Source organism: Takifugu rubripes, chromosome 21, assembly GCF_901000725.2.
Source record: "Takifugu rubripes chromosome 21, fTakRub1.2, whole genome shotgun sequence".
NCBI lineage: Eukaryota > Metazoa > Chordata > Actinopteri > Tetraodontiformes > Tetraodontidae > Takifugu > Takifugu rubripes.
In genome coordinates this window covers 11,616,715-11,632,765 of record NC_042305.1, presented here as the reverse complement: position 1 = coordinate 11,632,765, position 16,051 = coordinate 11,616,715, and the positions used below count along the sequence as shown (strand labels likewise).

The window sequence follows — 16,051 nt, the reverse complement described above, 5'->3', positions numbered from 1 at the left end:
CAGCCAGCGAAGACAGGAAGCTCTCAGGACCACTTTCATTCCTGGATTTCAAGTCAGGCCTGTGCCTCCTGCATTCAAATGGAGGCGTGTTTGTCTCTGCAGAACTTCTGAGCCCTCACAGCACTTTATGAGGCGAAGGTCACTTTAAACTCTCCAATCGTGCAATTTTCCAGGTGTCGGTAATGAGCACATTGATATGCTGATGGAGCCTCGTGAAGACTTGATTGTTCAACTTCTTTGATCTCATCCAGGAGACACGGTGTGCTTTTCCCATTGTATTTATTTGTTTATTTTCCACTCCGTCACAGTCTGTTTGCCGTGGACACACTTTGCACGCTGCGCTCGATCCCTGCTGTTTCCCACTATCTTCTCTTTTTGTTTGTTTGTTTTGTTTTGCTTGTTTGGAAAACCAGAAAAGATTAAAGACACAAATAAACTTAGGTGCAAAACAAATTTGCTCGCATTTGCTGCTTTGAAGACGTTCTGCTTTTGTGTTGAGTTGGACCATTTTAACTGGTGTGCCCTGTGAACCAGAACCAAAATCCAACTTATATAACTATTCTACAACAACTGTGGAACCATCCCCTGTCTGTTAGATTCCAATCCACCGTCAGTGGAAGCTAAATACCTCCCCAAATGCCTATTTATTGGTGTTTTTTGTTTGTCCGTCTCCTGCAGACGCATCCAAGGAGCCACTTTGATTTTGCTTCCTAACTCCACCTGCCCTGTCAAACGTGCCATTGAATGAGACGAGCCTGTTGTGGTCCAATTTATTCAGCTTTTTTCGCTTCAGCTGAACAGGTCGCCCGTGACGCAGCAGAATTAGCCGATTCCAGCTGATCCCAACCCTCCCAGAGTGTTCAGCTGCACCTTTGTGTTTTACTTTGTTTTACCTTGTTGATTTCTCTTTGTATGATGGATAGTGGACAACTAAGTGAGTCAACAATATTGTGCATAGACGGGGTTATTATTGCAAACACAGGCAGCATGTGCTGTCACTAATTTTATTTTATAAGTGCCTTTCTAGACAATCAATGCCACTTTACAGAGAAAGAATACTACAGATAAACCCTTACAACATAGCAGGTAAAAACGCAGTATAAAGCCGATGTTACATTGTTGGGATGGCGGGAGAGAGGTCCTGAGTTGTGGCAGGAGGGCGACTGAAACCTTTCCTCCTCCTGGTGCTGGGGCAGGTGAGGAGCACAGCCAGGTGGATGGAGGGAGAGGATCTGAGTGAGAAGGAGGGGCAAGGCTACCAATGGCCTTAAATGTATATGGAAGGATTTTCAATTGTCTTCTGAATCTGACTGTGAGCCAGTGGGGTTGCGACAGGATTGGGGGCTGATATGGTGGAACGAGGGCATTCTGGTCGTGGCCAGATTATAAACTAGTAGAGGCTTGTGGTTGGTGTGAGGAAGACCAAGAAGAAGGGGGTTACAGTCGTCAAAACAGGAAGTGACAAGGCTGTGGATGAGGATAGAATCAGTGGGTTCAGTGAGAGAACCCAGAGTGTCGATAGTTAATGTGTAGTTGGAAAGAAGCAGACCTGGTAATATTATTGATGGGAGACTGAAATGATAGGGAGCTATTGAGGATGACACTCTTCACCTGGGGGGAAGCAGGGGGGAAACAATCGATTGTCTGGATAATGCAGATTTCGTTCCAACAAGAAGGAATTTGGTATTAGCGCTGTTAAGTTGTAGGAAGTTCTTAGTAGTTACAGTTGTTAATATCTTTACCACAACTTGTTTTCCAGGCGCACCCCCTCTGGCCAGTCACACATATTGATATTGATGTTGATGATATCGCCACTTAAGCTCCTTTCACACCTCAATCATTGTGAATGTCACAGGTCGGTCATAGTGGTGGAACTGTTGTAGCTCTTGGACAAATATAGATTATGTTTGTTACATTTAAATCCTTCTTGCCATATCCAGAGGCTTTTGGAAAGATGCCATTTCAATTCAATCGTGATTTTCTGATTTTAACCTCATTTAATTAGTTCTGAGTAGGTCTGTGACAGCGACAGCAGTGTAAGTACCAATTTCTTTACGAGTTTAATAGTCTTCAATGAGATGTTTAAACCACGAAACGCTTGCCTTGCCTGTGAGTGCCACATCCCATGGGCGCACTGTTTTCCATGCTAAAGTTTCTCAAAATTGCCCTGAAAATATCATGACTAATGAGGGTTAAAGCGATTTGAGGGTGCTCCATGTAGAATCAAGGCCATAACTCTTGATGGGTTTGTGACTGAGTTTGTAATTAATTAATTAAACAGGATTCTTCTGGGACTCAAAATGTTAACTGTACACTAGCTCAATATGTCTACTGTATGTCAGTAGTCATTTTTATAGAAAACTAGAGAAAGTACAGTTTAATATAATAATTATTACTACAAGTATTATAAAATATTCAATAATTATGGCTTTTTAGTTAAGTTCTGCCCCCCAGAGTTTTTTATGTGGCTCCACCTGGCTTGAAAGATTGCGCCCCCTGCTGGCACTGCAACGTTTTCATCATTTGAAGAGACGGAAGCAAACGTTTTCTGGTATCTTAAGTGAACAGGTTGTAGTTTTGCCTTGGGCCAGCTGTGCACTTAATAAACTTCATCATTTTAGATTTCTTATTTTACTTTATAGGTCCACTTGATCAAGGGTTTTAAAATCCAGCTCGATACAGCCCCCCCAGAAGATGAAAAAAGATTTTGAGTTTGAATCTAGTATTGGAGTAATGTAGCCTCATCAATGCTACATAAAATCTATCCTGGTGCACCAGAGATGTGGGATTTATGAGGGAACGGAGGAATAAAAGCACATAAAAATAATTGATTTATATTTTTACTGAGGCAAGCGAATTTTTCACAAGCTTCCATTATAAAAAATAAAGTTGGACAAAAAAGAAAGATAGAAAATAATCTTTTTTTCTTGCCTATCCTATTAAGGGTGGCATCTTAGTTTTGGCTCACTGATCCATCTCAGATGATCCATCTCGCCAACATCTGTCTCCAATTACTCCTCTTTTCTACTATCAACTCTCTCATCGTCTTAACGGGGTCTGAGTAAAGATTGGAAAACAGTGGCAATAGGCGATTAATCCCCCCTCCCTCCCTCTTTTGGTTTGCTTGTTCTCTCTGAAGAAACAAAGAGCGCTAATGACAGCTGAGGATAATTAAACAACAGAGAAAACAGAAGTGAGGGAGTGCAGGAATTGTCTCATTGAGCCCCGGGGGGGATGGAGGCGACTGTTGCCGCCAGAGCAAACAGTCAGCGAGAAGCGCCTGGTGAGGGATTGATGCCACCTGCATCCCAGACTTTCATCGTGTGAGAAACAGCCCTGAGAGGATTTATGGATTTACACTTCTCACGGGAGGGAAATGATTGATCATGGACCGTGTGAAAGCAGCAACGAATGCAGTTTTATGAGTGGAGAAAGAGACGATAACGCCGATTACCCCATCATGGTTACAGTAAATGCTCACTGGGTGACACCGGCGTTGATCCGGGCTCATGTAATTCAGCAACCTTTGCCGGAAAGCTTAAAATATGGATGGTTCATTGACTGAATATTTATCATGTTGCGCAATTGCGGTGTTTTAGATATGAAATCACCTCATCATTTTACCCAAGTGTAAAATATCTGTAGGATTACAATAACTGTTGAATTATTTAGTAATCAGTGAAGCAATTACAAAGTTCGGCCAAGAAATTCCACATGGGCACTTAGATCAAATGCAAAAGTCCCTCCCGGTCTTCCTGGGACATTTTATTCATGAATAAAATCCTCCACTTGCATTTCGAAACTCTTTCAAAGCTGTCCCAAAACAGCCTCCGTCACGTACTCCTTCGCGGTGCACGGACGGCACGCCTCTCCTCTCCTCCTTCATCGATTGGCTCACTTCTAACCCCGGCATTATTAACATTTTCACGTACCTGCAGGAAGCTCAGAAGACAGACAGTCGCACAGACGGAGCTCACTGAAATGAGACTCAAAGTAGAGGTCAGACAGCGTCCAGGGAGAGTCGAGAGGGAATCTGCGAGACACAGACGAGGGCGTGGTTTGTGTTTTTACGCCTGTCGGAGACACTGGGAACAGACTTTATAAACTGGGACACATTCTGGAGCTGTGGTGCGTGTGGCCTCAGATGTGAAGATAGTTGAATCAGTTGGGTTGCATTTGAGAGTTTGTCTCCAGGCTGCTGCTCCATAAAATCAAAGTAAAGGGGGAACGATGCAAGGAAGCAGGTATGCAGAGGTGTGCGGTCTGGGGACGGAGCCGACTGGTTCGGAAGAGATATCTCACGGTAGAATCTATAGTCTCCGGGTTTGTCCCCCAAAGGTTTGCTCAGCTGCCACCCTGATTTCCTCCGAAAAATCACCAAGCTATCCGTTACAAAGCTGCCAGACGTCGCAATTCAAAGGGTAGAAGTATTTGAAGCGAGACTTGAGCCAGCAGTGTGGGTTCAAAGGATGCCCGGTTCTTCAGAACGCGGCAACACGCCGCATCAGCACTTTCATGTCCAGCAAAACAAGAAAAATCGCATGTCTGACGGGAGGTCAGGCACGCAGAGCGTCGAGTTTTACCCCGCCGTTAGACAGCGATGCCGCTTTCAAGAACAAACGTTGTTCCTGTGCCGCTTTGGAGGAGGGACAGAACAGGAGCTGTGTGCCACCTTTACACGGGCCGGCTGATTCCAGAGGCGGCCGAGAAGAGCAACAAGCTGGGGGAGGGTTTAGTTGCTTTGGTGAGAGCGTCCAGCAGGTGTCATTCCAATTCAGTGCCGTCTCCAATTGCCTCGATGAGCTCAGCGGCGGATGGGGACGCACCTGTGCACCTGCGCGTGTGCCAGCATCACATCCAGTCACAACACGCAAAACAGCTGTTTTTGTCTCCGATGATACAGTTTTGTTTGGGCCTCGATCTGCTCTGAAACAGTATCGACACAGGTTGTTGAATTAAGTTCACAAGGTGTTAGAAGGTGTTTTTTTTCCCCTGATTGAAGGAAATTCAACTCTTAACCTGGAGCAAGTTGGTGAGAGCACGATTCCTCTCGAACGTGAGGCGGCCTCGGAATAATCTCTCATAAGAAAAGGAAGGGGGGGGCAGAGAGCTGAGCGAGTGGACCCTTGAGCTCCTCCAGCGTTTTTGAAGTTCAAGCATGGCTAGACTCTGAAGCCAGACTGCTCAGCGAGATAGACAGACCTCTTCAATCCTGCCTACACACTCTTTGGCCCGATTCTGCACCGTAATTGGAAAGTACAGTTAAGAGAGCTGTATGTCCAAATCAGAATGTGCATGAGTTGACTTTGAAGAGTACAAGTCTGTGGAGGTTTTTTTGATTCAGGCTGCCATCCTCGGACTTCAGCGTTCACCTTTTATTTATTCATGTCTGGGAGATGAAGGCGGAAGGGGAATTGCCACTTTTTGCCCGGTGTTTAAAAGTTGTGCTGATCCAGACTCGCTGCTGCTGCTGATGGTGAAAATGCTCTCAGACAACTATGACAGTCTTGCATTTGATCTTTTGACATTGGATGAATATGCGGGGGGAATACCATTATTTCCAAGTGTGTTTCTATCATTTCCCATCATTAACTCACTCTGCCCTCGTTCTTTGTGCATTTAGTCTGGGATGTTAATCTGGCCTCGTCTTATCAAACATGCTCAGCTCTACACAAGGATGTGTGGTTACACTATGGGGTGGCCACATTTTTTCCTTTCTTCTTTCATGAATGGGGGGTCAGATGGGGGGTGGGGGGATCTGGAAGAGAGGGAAGCAAATTCGCAAGAAGCTGAGCAAAATAATCCAATGCAGTGATTAGGATTCATAGGTGTGTGTTTGATAGTGTGAGATGTGTTCTGGAAAGGAAGCAAGATCATTTGGTTTGGTCTATGGTAGCCTTTGTGTTTCTCAATGTGTGTGTGTGTGTGTGTGTGTGTGTGTGTGTGTGTGTGTGTGTGTGTGTGTGTGATTGTTGCCAAAGTATGTCTCTCAGACAGGAAAATAGCTTCTCATAATCACTTTGGAACGGGCAGAGTCACAGTTTAGTGGAAAGTCTTAAGCATCTGTGTGTGCATGTGTTTGTGTGTGTGTGTGTGTGTGTGTGTGTGTGTGTGTGTGTGTGTGTGTGTGTGTATAAACGAGAGAGAGAGAGGGGGCATTGAGATAAGTACCGCTTGCATATGCATACACTGTTATTGAATGTGTATTTAATCTAATCTTAAAGAACAGACCTTCACAAGAATCTGACTCCAAACCAAACTGAACTTTAAATCATGCACAGCTACCATGACTTAATGATTTAGTAGCTATAAAAGATTCTCTCCTCTTGTCCGGGCACTGTTAATGTGCGTCCATCAAATCCACCATCAATAGCATCACTTGAGCGTCCCTCCACTTGCAACTATTTATAATTGAACTACAGACTCCCTGTTGCTGAGGAGCCAGCTGATCTATCCTGCAGCCACTACTCAGCCAGTCTAACACACTGAGAAGCTCAGTGATGTGTTCAAAGAATGTGTCTGGTAATGTGTTCTAAACATGCAAACTTGCTACACTGGAGTATGTAGATGTAATGGAAATTGCCACATTTAAGTGAAAAGTATAGATTATTATCTCCCTGCCAATTTTGATTGTGATCCATTGAATCGGATCTTCTTTGGAAGATTGTCCCTCGCAAGGCCGTACTATGTGAAAGACTTGTTAGCTAAACAGCTAGATTTAAAAAAAAGAAGCTGTTTGTTTCGAACATCCCCTGATCAGTTATGTGTGGTTTTATCTGTGGTGAACAGCGTGAGCACTGAGGAACACTGGAGGAACTGTTCAAAATGATGATCTGTGTTCTATTTAGTTCCTTCATACTGTAATGATTCTGTTAGCGAAAAGCTCAATCAGTGATTCAGGGGGGGGAAGGAGAAGAAACAGGTGTGAATGAAATACTCTCAATGTTTAAACGTTGTCTGGGTCTATTAGGCAGTGAAAGACTGTGCAAAAGAAGTGCAGCAGTAAATTAAAATATGCTCCCACTTATGTTTGTTTGCATAATTAAGTGGAGAAAAACCCCCTCCAGAGGCAATCTGGAAGCCTGTCAAGCTTCTCCCAGAAAATAGTTCTAATCTCAAAGCAGATAGCTGATCCAAAACATAGATGCCTCTTTCTGAATATCCCATTCTTCCTCCCCTCAGGTGAAGTACGGTCACTTTGGCTTCGTTTGGGACACGGCGGTGCTGGAGTACATTGCCAACAACGATGAGGACTGCTCCTTCTACACCGTGAGCAGCAACGCACCAGACCGTGGCTACGGCATCGCCATGCAGCACGGCAGCCCCTACAGGGACATTTTCTCCCAAAGGTAACACGCTAATACTCAACAGCGTCTCAGTCGCCCCTCGATTCGGGCTCGCTCTGATGGAGATGCCGCTGTTTTCCTACTCGTCTCAGAGTTGATGTCCGTGATTTTAGGTTTAGAAGCATGGAAAGGTTGCATTTAAGGCCCACCATGGCCATTTTAGTGACGTTCGGCATTTTTGTAAGATGTATAAATGGGAAGAGTGGCACTTGCAGTGGCCCAGCTGCTTCAATAAGTCAGACAGTGCCTCACAAATAAGTCGGCAACAGGCGGCGCACTGGCCCCAGCTGTTTCTGTTGTTGCAGCTTGAGCACACCACCGGCGCAACGCTCGGTCTTTTACTGGCGGGTCAAGATCTCCTTCTTTCCCCTCATTCATCCATTCATTTAAGCACCATATTCGAGCTCCCTATTGACTGTTGGAGGGTCACCCGCTCCACCTCTGTCAGCTGCCGAGCCGCTGTCCGTCTGTTTGTTTCCATTCATGCTTAACACTGTAACCCACATCACCAGATTGCACGCGGACACAAAGATCTCGGGAGGCTACACAAGCGGCGCGAAGCTCCCAGTCGAGAATCAAAGCGGATTAGGAGAGGAGGGGAGAGCACAAACGTATGCCGTCTAAATGGAGCTGCCATCCCTGATGTTAAAGTGTCACAAAAAACTCGAGCACATTTGGCGTTCACAAGCCAGAACGTGCAACAAGGCCCATCAGTGTACGCCGTCGCACGCAGCGGAGCGTCGAACTTGAAAATATCGCATATCGTGGCTGCGATTAGAGTAAACAAGCAATTAATTGATGGGTCACGCTTCTAATTTCCTGTAATGCTGGCATCTCAGGATGGCAGCTCTAGGCAGTGCACTGCTGCGTCCCTGCGGCACAAGCAGACAAAACAGAAAGACACACAGAGGTACAGTATGATTGTTTTGTTTTGGCTTCTTTAGATTATTCCTAATCATACTGTATTACACCGACCAACGAAGCACAGAGAGGAGGGTTGATGGGATTTATGCGAGCACGCCTGCCCTGGCGCCGTGGTGAGAAATCATTTACTCAGCTTGATGATCTTTTGTGATGTGATTATAACAAGTCTGGAGGCTTGTTGATGCATACGGTTTGCTCCGAGCCTTCCATTTCCATTTGTTCAAAACAAACAGAAATTCACTCCAGCCTGTGCGTGAGAATTGGCCCGTGCACAACATGTGGAATAAAAGAATCCATCGTTTCTCTCCAGAATAAATTAGAAGGATTCCAGTGCATGCTGGTACACGTAGTGACGGTGTAAGTACAGTATATTGGCTGTGAATAAAAATGCTGTTATTCCTTGTGGGGATGTGCACGTCCTCCATCCCAACTTGTCTAACGTGACAATGGCTTTCACAAAAGCTGTTGATTGACTAACAGAGGCTGGTTTTTAAAATTTTTAAAGAGGTCTGACTTAGTAGAGATGATTTTCACTCATCAATGCCTCTACTTAATGGGTATAAATGTGGTCAAAAGGTACTGAAGACCCAGGAGAAATAACAAGTTTTTAATGTTACAGACAGATTTTAAAGCGAAAACAAAGCTGCTGTGTTCTTTTTCCTTTTTGATTTCATCCTGATATTTTTTTTTAATCTTGACAAGACAGAAGAAGGAAAACATGAGCCTCAGGCTTTAAAAATTCTTTAAAAAAATAAATACATGCAGGGTCAGTGTTATAAAACACCAATTTTCCTGATCTTCCTGATTTTATTGCTTTCTGACGATTTTAGCTGTAATGTTCTTTGTGTAAGTCAAATCCCATCAGGAGCAGCGCTGCATGAGTGCATCTGTGGTCCATGTTTGTTTAGGTTGCACCTTTATAGACGATGGGATTGGCTGATGATGCCATCTTACACATTAGGATTACAGAGAAATACTGTCTAAAGAGATCTTTGCTGTCCATGACAGACCTACAGTTTCAGTTCTCTCCTTTAAAGAACAATTTCAATGTTTGTGGGATCATCAAATTACTTATTCTGTATTTAAAGTATTCATTCATGCAAATCAAGGATCTCTGCAGCCTAGTCTGAATCAAGGGTAGTGCCATGTTGAAGTCATGAGTATCATTCTTCCATTTTGTTTGACATCACCAAGCTGTGGAGGGAACTATTTTCTGCACTTTTAGTAAGGCTGAGTGGCCTTCATCCTGAAGAGGTCAGGTGAGAATTGAAAACCGTTTGCTCTGAGGCGTCTTCAGAAATCTGTACAACCTCATCTTGTAGCCACTTTGTTATAAAATAGCCAGCGACCCATTTGTTTGCACTGGATGTAGCCACGTTTGCTGGCACCATACAACAGCCCCGAATGTGTGTGGGTGCTCGCCTTTGTGTGATTGATGGAGACAGCCTGCAGATTTACTGGAGTCAGAAAACACTAGCATAAAAGGCTAGTCTGGTAATTTAAGCTGACAGCTCCTGACATGTTGTTTTTGAAGTGCTTAAGGCGCCACATTGTTAAAAGGGGAAAAAATAAGCCCTTTCTCTGAGCTATATATTATTTTCATCTGTGTGGCTCTGCGGGCATCGACATGAAAATGTGAAATGGATGCTAGGCAGGGTGTTGCTGTCTGAGGGCCAAATGTTCTGCCGCGCCTCATGAACACATTCAAAGAGATTCTAATTGATTGATGAGTCATTGAATTTTTTGTCTGATTATGGGCAGGACTGCAGATTTTAAAGTGCAACCATGGTGACAAAAAATCAATGGAAGCAGATGATGAATGTCAGTGAAAAATTTGAACTTCTCACTTCTTTCACAAACAACGATGCGGTCCGGTTGTTTTGGGACACAGCTGCAAGGGAAGCTGCACACCAGTGGCTCCGAAGCAGATCTGCATCTCCTTCAGGGGCCCATGGAATCACAAGTGGCCCCACACGACTTATTAAACAGATGCAAATGACACTTCTGAATGCACAACAGCTCAGTGAGCGCACGTGTTCGGGAGCGGCGTGCGATTTGTATTTCACACACTGTGAACGCTGCCACAAAAATCCACTGCATCAGCTCCTAATCGGACTTTTTTGAGACGAAAGAGAAAGATTCCGTTCCAGATCATTACTGCACCTGCAGCTAACTGCTGTGATTGAAATGATTTGATCTTATTTATTCCTTACTCTTTCACTCCTAACGACTTTGCTGCCGTTTTAAATACAGCAATAATTGTTCCCTCAACAACTTCAGCTCTCTCAGGCATTCACTAACTGTCTTATCCAGACAGTAAATCCAGACAGGCTAGGTGACATGCTACCTGGAAAGATGCAGTCAGTGTGTTAAGGGACATTAAAATGTTCCGCTCTGCGGTGAAATGAAATTATTAAATGTCGTTTTCAATGCTCTGCTAGCTCTGCACTATTTTTTACAATAAAAAAAAAAACTTATTCAAAGATAAAAATAATTAAAAAAAAAAAAATGGACTGACTTGTGAAAGGAAATGTCAAAACAGACTTCAATCGATCAGGTAGCAGAGCACCTGGGAAATATACGCAGGCTGTGATTTAGAAAGAGAACTGGAGGATTCTGGGTACTTTTGGTGAGGAAGATTATGCGTCTCCTGTTGTTAATGATGCATTCATGTCTTGGAACCTGTGAGGACATCCTGTGCAGGAAAATGAGAGTGAAACTGCTGCACAAAAAACAGAAAAAGAGAAAATTCCTGAAAGTCCCAAAAGGGGCTCAGGTGGGAATCCGCTCATGGCTGTCACTGGAGAAAGCGGCTCGGATCAGTGCGACATGGCAGAAATAGAATAAACGTCTCAGCACTTAAGAACCTGTTGTTCATTTCAGTGAATAGCCTGGTGATTTTCTGAAAAAGAGCAGCAAGAAGATCCTTCCGCGGCGAGATGGGAAAGGAGGCCTGAAATCCTTCTTCAAAACTGACAAAGTAGAGAAATAACAGACACAAAGGAGGGGGAAAAAAAACATCATCCTGACAAGAAGTGTTGCCCCAGTTTGGAAATTCGTGATTGGTCTTAATCGTGACTTCACACATGCTTTTGGGGCAAAAGCCCTGTCGCAAAGGTGAAACAGATCATTTAAGACTCTGAGGAGCTCTCAGTGGTGTTGTTGTCAGCGTTAGAAACTGTTGTTAAGGTTGGAAACTGTTGTTAGGGTTAGAAACTGTTGTTAGGGTTAAAAACTGTTGTTCAGGTTACAAACTGTTGTTAGGGTTACAAACTGTTGTTAGGGTTAAAAACTGTTGTTCAGGTTACAAACTGTTGTTAGGGTTACAAACTGTTGTTAGGGTTAAAAACTGTTGTTCAGGTTACAAACTGTTGTTAGGGTTACAAACTGTTGTTAGGGTTACAAACTGTTGTTAGGGTTAAAAACTGTTGTTCAGGTTACAAACTGTTGTTAGGGTTACAAACTGTTGTTAGGGTTCAAAACTGTTGTTCAGGTTACAAACTGTTGTTAAGGTTCAAAACTGTTGTTAGGGTTACAAACTGTTGTTAGGGTTACAAACTGTTGTTAGGGTTCAAAACTGTTATTAGGGTTACAAACTGTTGTTAGGGTTCAAAACTGTTGTTAGGGTTACAAACTGTTGTTAGGGTTACAAACTGTTGTTAAGGTTCAAAACTGTTGTTAGGGTTACAAACTGTTGTTAGGGTTACAAACTGTTGTTAGGGTTAAAAACTGTTGTTCAGGTTACAAACTGTTGTTAGGGTTACAAACTGTTGTTAAGGTTCAAAACTGTTGTTAGGGTTACAAACTGTTGTTAGGGTTCAAAACTGTTGTTAGGGTTAGAAACTGTTGTTAGGGTTACAAACTGTTGTTAGGGTTACAAACTGTTATTAGGGTTACAAACTGTTGTTAGGGTTCAAAACTGTTGTTAGGGTTACAAACTGTTGTTAGGGTTACAAACTGTTATTAGGGTTACAAACTGTTGTTAGGGTTCAAAACTGTTGTTAGGGTTCAAAACTGTTGTTAGGGTTCAAAACTGTTGTTAGGGTTACAAACTGTTGTTAGGGTTACAAACTGTTGTTAGGGTTACAAACTGTTGTTAGGGTTACAAACTGTTGTTAGGACTAGATGCTGTTTTTAGGGTTCGATACTGTTCTTAGGGTTATGATTAGAAATTGTTGTTAGGGGTTAGGGTTAGAGCTACAACCAGAGGGTGGAATTAAACACCTTCAAACATCTCTTTGTCTTCTGTTAATGTGGCATCTTCACCGTTTCAACCACAGTCAAGCAGTGAAGCACTGATGTAACAGGCTGCACGACTTCTTTGTGAATATTACTGCAGTGAATTCAGCCAGTCAACAGCCACCGTCGCCCAGAGCCACTTCAGCCCGCTCAGATAGTGATCTGTTATTGAAGGAATAACTCAAATCTCGCGACGCGCCACCAAAAAGATGCGCTTTGCCGAGAAATGTTTGTAATCCTCCCTCAGAAACGGACTTTTAGCTCCCCTCGCTGCTCTGCTCTTCGAGGCCCCATGCTTCAAGGCGCATATCGACTCTGACGCTGTTTTCTCCAGATTTTCTCTCTCTTTCTCTCTCTCTTTCACTCTCTCCTCTTCATTCACATGCTTTATGTTTTAGAGACGGCATGTTTTATTTTTACCATGTCGTGCTTTACATATGAGCAAAATAAGCCCTGATTGGGTCTAAAAGCTGCCATCTCTCTCTCTCTCTCTCTCTCTCTCTCTCTCTGTCTCTCTCTCTGTCTCTCTCTCTCTCTCTGTCTCTCTCTCTGTCTCTGTCTCTCTCTCTGTCTCTCTCTCTCTCTCTCTCTCTCTCTCTCCCTCCATGGCTCTCTCTCTCTCCATGGCTCTGTATCAGGAACACTCATCCACGCAGCAGGTCGAGCTCAACACTCTGACGCCTTCAGTGGTCAGTCCATGAGAATCCGTATCCATGGGGGGGGGGGGGGGAAGCTGTTTTTCACTCCCAAAGAGAAAGGCAGCACACTGCAGTGTGTACGCCTGTATCACTTCAGCGACAAAGCAGCAATCATTGATTTACCGGCAGACTGCTGCTGCTCAGCGCTGTTTGCCCTCGCACAGACGTCACTGTTCTACCTGCCCGTCCTCCTCTGCGGTCCTCACCCGCATCCTTACTGCATTCGTTCAATCTTTGTTAATCACAATGACTTCATTCACACCCCCAGCCCCATCCCTCATGATGTTTTAATGATGTGTAATGACTGTTGACTTCTGTGTGTGCGTGTGTGTGTGTTTTCATAGTTCATCATGGTAATCTGTTCCACTTCACCCATACATTGCGGCTTAATGATGCTTAATTGCAAACTTTGTTGACAAAGAGTGTGACATTGAACAATTGTGGTGCTAATTAGAATAATTAGGCTTAAGCTAACTTTGCTACAGCGACTGGAAGGACCCGGCCCACTCCGGGGGTGTTCTTCTGGAATTTGTCTCTGTCGTTTTGGAGATGAACCCGGTTTTCCCAGAGTTTTCTGACCTACAAAGGCAATGGTGTGTAAAATCATCCACCCAGACAGGTATTATGAAACACAATCCGGTGTTTGAATTTGTGTTGTCACCTTTCATCTGTGCCTAATGGAACAGGTAGGAGAATGTTGCCGTTATCACCATCTATGCTTTAAAGGCGCCGACGCCGGGGCTGGGTTGTGTGTTGACAGTGAGAAACAGGGTAAATCTGAAGTGCACAAAGTTCGTGGCTTTTCCCCACAATGTTGCACAACGAAGGGTTTAAGCCGTGTTTGCGAATATGCAGCGCGCTGATCGGAGCCAATCACGGCTCTAAAATCCCTCAGTCAGTTTTGCCAAATACATACTTTGAAAATCAGGCCAGTGTTTGAAAATATCCGGATGTCTGAAGCAGCGTGTGTTCCAGGCGTCTGGGGGAGTTAACGGCGCTCCTTCCTGCTTTCCAAATTCAGCAGAATTTCATGAATATCCAACCGGGCCGGATCACACTGTAACTGGAAGATAAGGCCCGGCTCCTCCGCTGCTGAAATAGAGCAAATATAGTGGGAAAAAACACACCCAATATGCAGCTCAGACGGTAATAGGAGAGACTTCGGTGCTTTGGCCGTTTTGTAGTTGATATCAAAATACAAATCTGTTCAAAAGAGAGCTAAAATATGCGCCAGCACTACTGGAGTAATGGGTTTTCTGAGACAAAGGCAGCAGTTTGGGGTCGAGTTAGCGGAACTGTTTCACAGTATCCTCGTGAGATGATGAGGAGCTGACGTACTTCAGTGGCCTGAGCGATGAAGCCGGGGTCCATTTGAATGCTTCTGGAGGAGCATCAGAGCAGAGTACAGAGCGTTCCTGTCACATTAGCAACAAACTCTGTCACATTAGCAACAAACTCTGTCACATTAGCAACAAACTCTGTGCGTTACGTTTTTGTTTTTTACATTTTTTCCCTCTTTGTTTCTTTCAATCCGTCCCTTCCTTTCCGTATACCACGCCCACACACACACTCCTGGCGCTTCATCTATTTTCTGTCCGTCAGCTTTAGCCTGCTGCACAGCTTTTCGCTGCAGCTGGCTGAGATAATAGGTGGGCAACTTCTGCGGTGAGAGTCAGAGCAGCCGAATATCCTGCAGGTCACAAAAGCCTCTTTTTTTCCATTTCTCATTCTTTCATTTCTTCTCACCTTTTCCCCTGTAGAAGCTCACAAATCCCCAGCTCTATTAATATTCCTCAATATGAAGAGAGTAATAATATCAACAGTAATAATGAACATCAAATCTGTAGTGCTACAGCACATAAAATCAGCAGTAATGTGCTCTTTTCAGAAGGTATGTGAGACAAGGAGCCATGGGAGTATTTTGAGGATCGAGTGATGTGATTGGTTGGAGTTTTCGCGCCCTCATCGGGAGCTTAGCAGCCCTGTTCTGAATGTGTTGGAGCTTTGGAATGTTCTTGCTCGGGATGCCGATGAGCAATGCAGTGGTCCAGCCTGGAGGAGACAAAGGTGTGGACCAGCTTTTCTGCATCTGCCAAGGTGATTGACGGATAGAGTGTGGTGATGTTCTCACGGCAATCAAATGAGGCTTGACAGTTTTTGGATGTGAGGGTAGTAGGTGAGATAAGGGGCCATTTTCACACCCAGGCTGGTGAAGGCTGAAGGTGGTGGAATGCCCTGAGCTGAGAAGGTGATCCTGGTGATGTTGGGAGTGCAAGCCTGGTATGTATTTTGGGTTTTTTTCCTGCTTCTCCTCTTTGTTCAAATCACTGTACTTTTTTTCCCCCTCCAAGTAATAATATGTGATCATCCCACCGTCAAGGCTGCTGCAATGCTGTTACCATGGCAACAGGTGGTAGACGCAGCAGCTGCCTGTAGAGGACGGGGAGGAATCGCCGGAGAAAGCGCGCTCGCACCAAGCAAACACGCTCGCACACAACAGTCGCCCTGTGCCAGGCGGGCGAACACTTGCTCATTTGTTTAACAGCCATTGGGGGTGTTGAAGTCATTATGGATCTCCCCGGCCTAAGCCAACGATTCTAACGCAAGGTGATAACTCACCACACACATCCCAGCACACCATCTGTCTCTGAAATTCTCCCAGACAGTCGAACCACACTTGTCTATAAATGGACCCATAATGACATACCTTTTAATTACACTTGTTTTTACATGTCAAACGTCACGCCGCCTGACATCCCGACGTCCCGAGTGACACCCCCTTATTTCCTGCCCAATGACAGCTGATGCGATTAATTAGACATCAATGCTAGCCGTGAAGCAGTG

At 44.4% G+C, this 16,051-nt stretch overlaps 1 protein-coding gene across 2 annotated transcripts in view; it reads left to right on the top strand.

Annotated features, from left to right (window-relative positions):
- Nucleotides 1-16,051, top strand: part of grid2 (glutamate receptor, ionotropic, delta 2) — a 269,350-nt gene that overhangs the window by 238,815 nt on the left and 14,484 nt on the right. For both annotated transcript variants that reach the window (XM_029829851.1, XM_029829852.1), the window contains exon 14: nucleotides 7,183-7,349. In XM_029829851.1, the coding sequence (XP_029685711.1) occupies nucleotides 7,183-7,349 (167 nt within the window). The remainder of the gene's footprint in view (nucleotides 1-7,182; nucleotides 7,350-16,051) is intronic.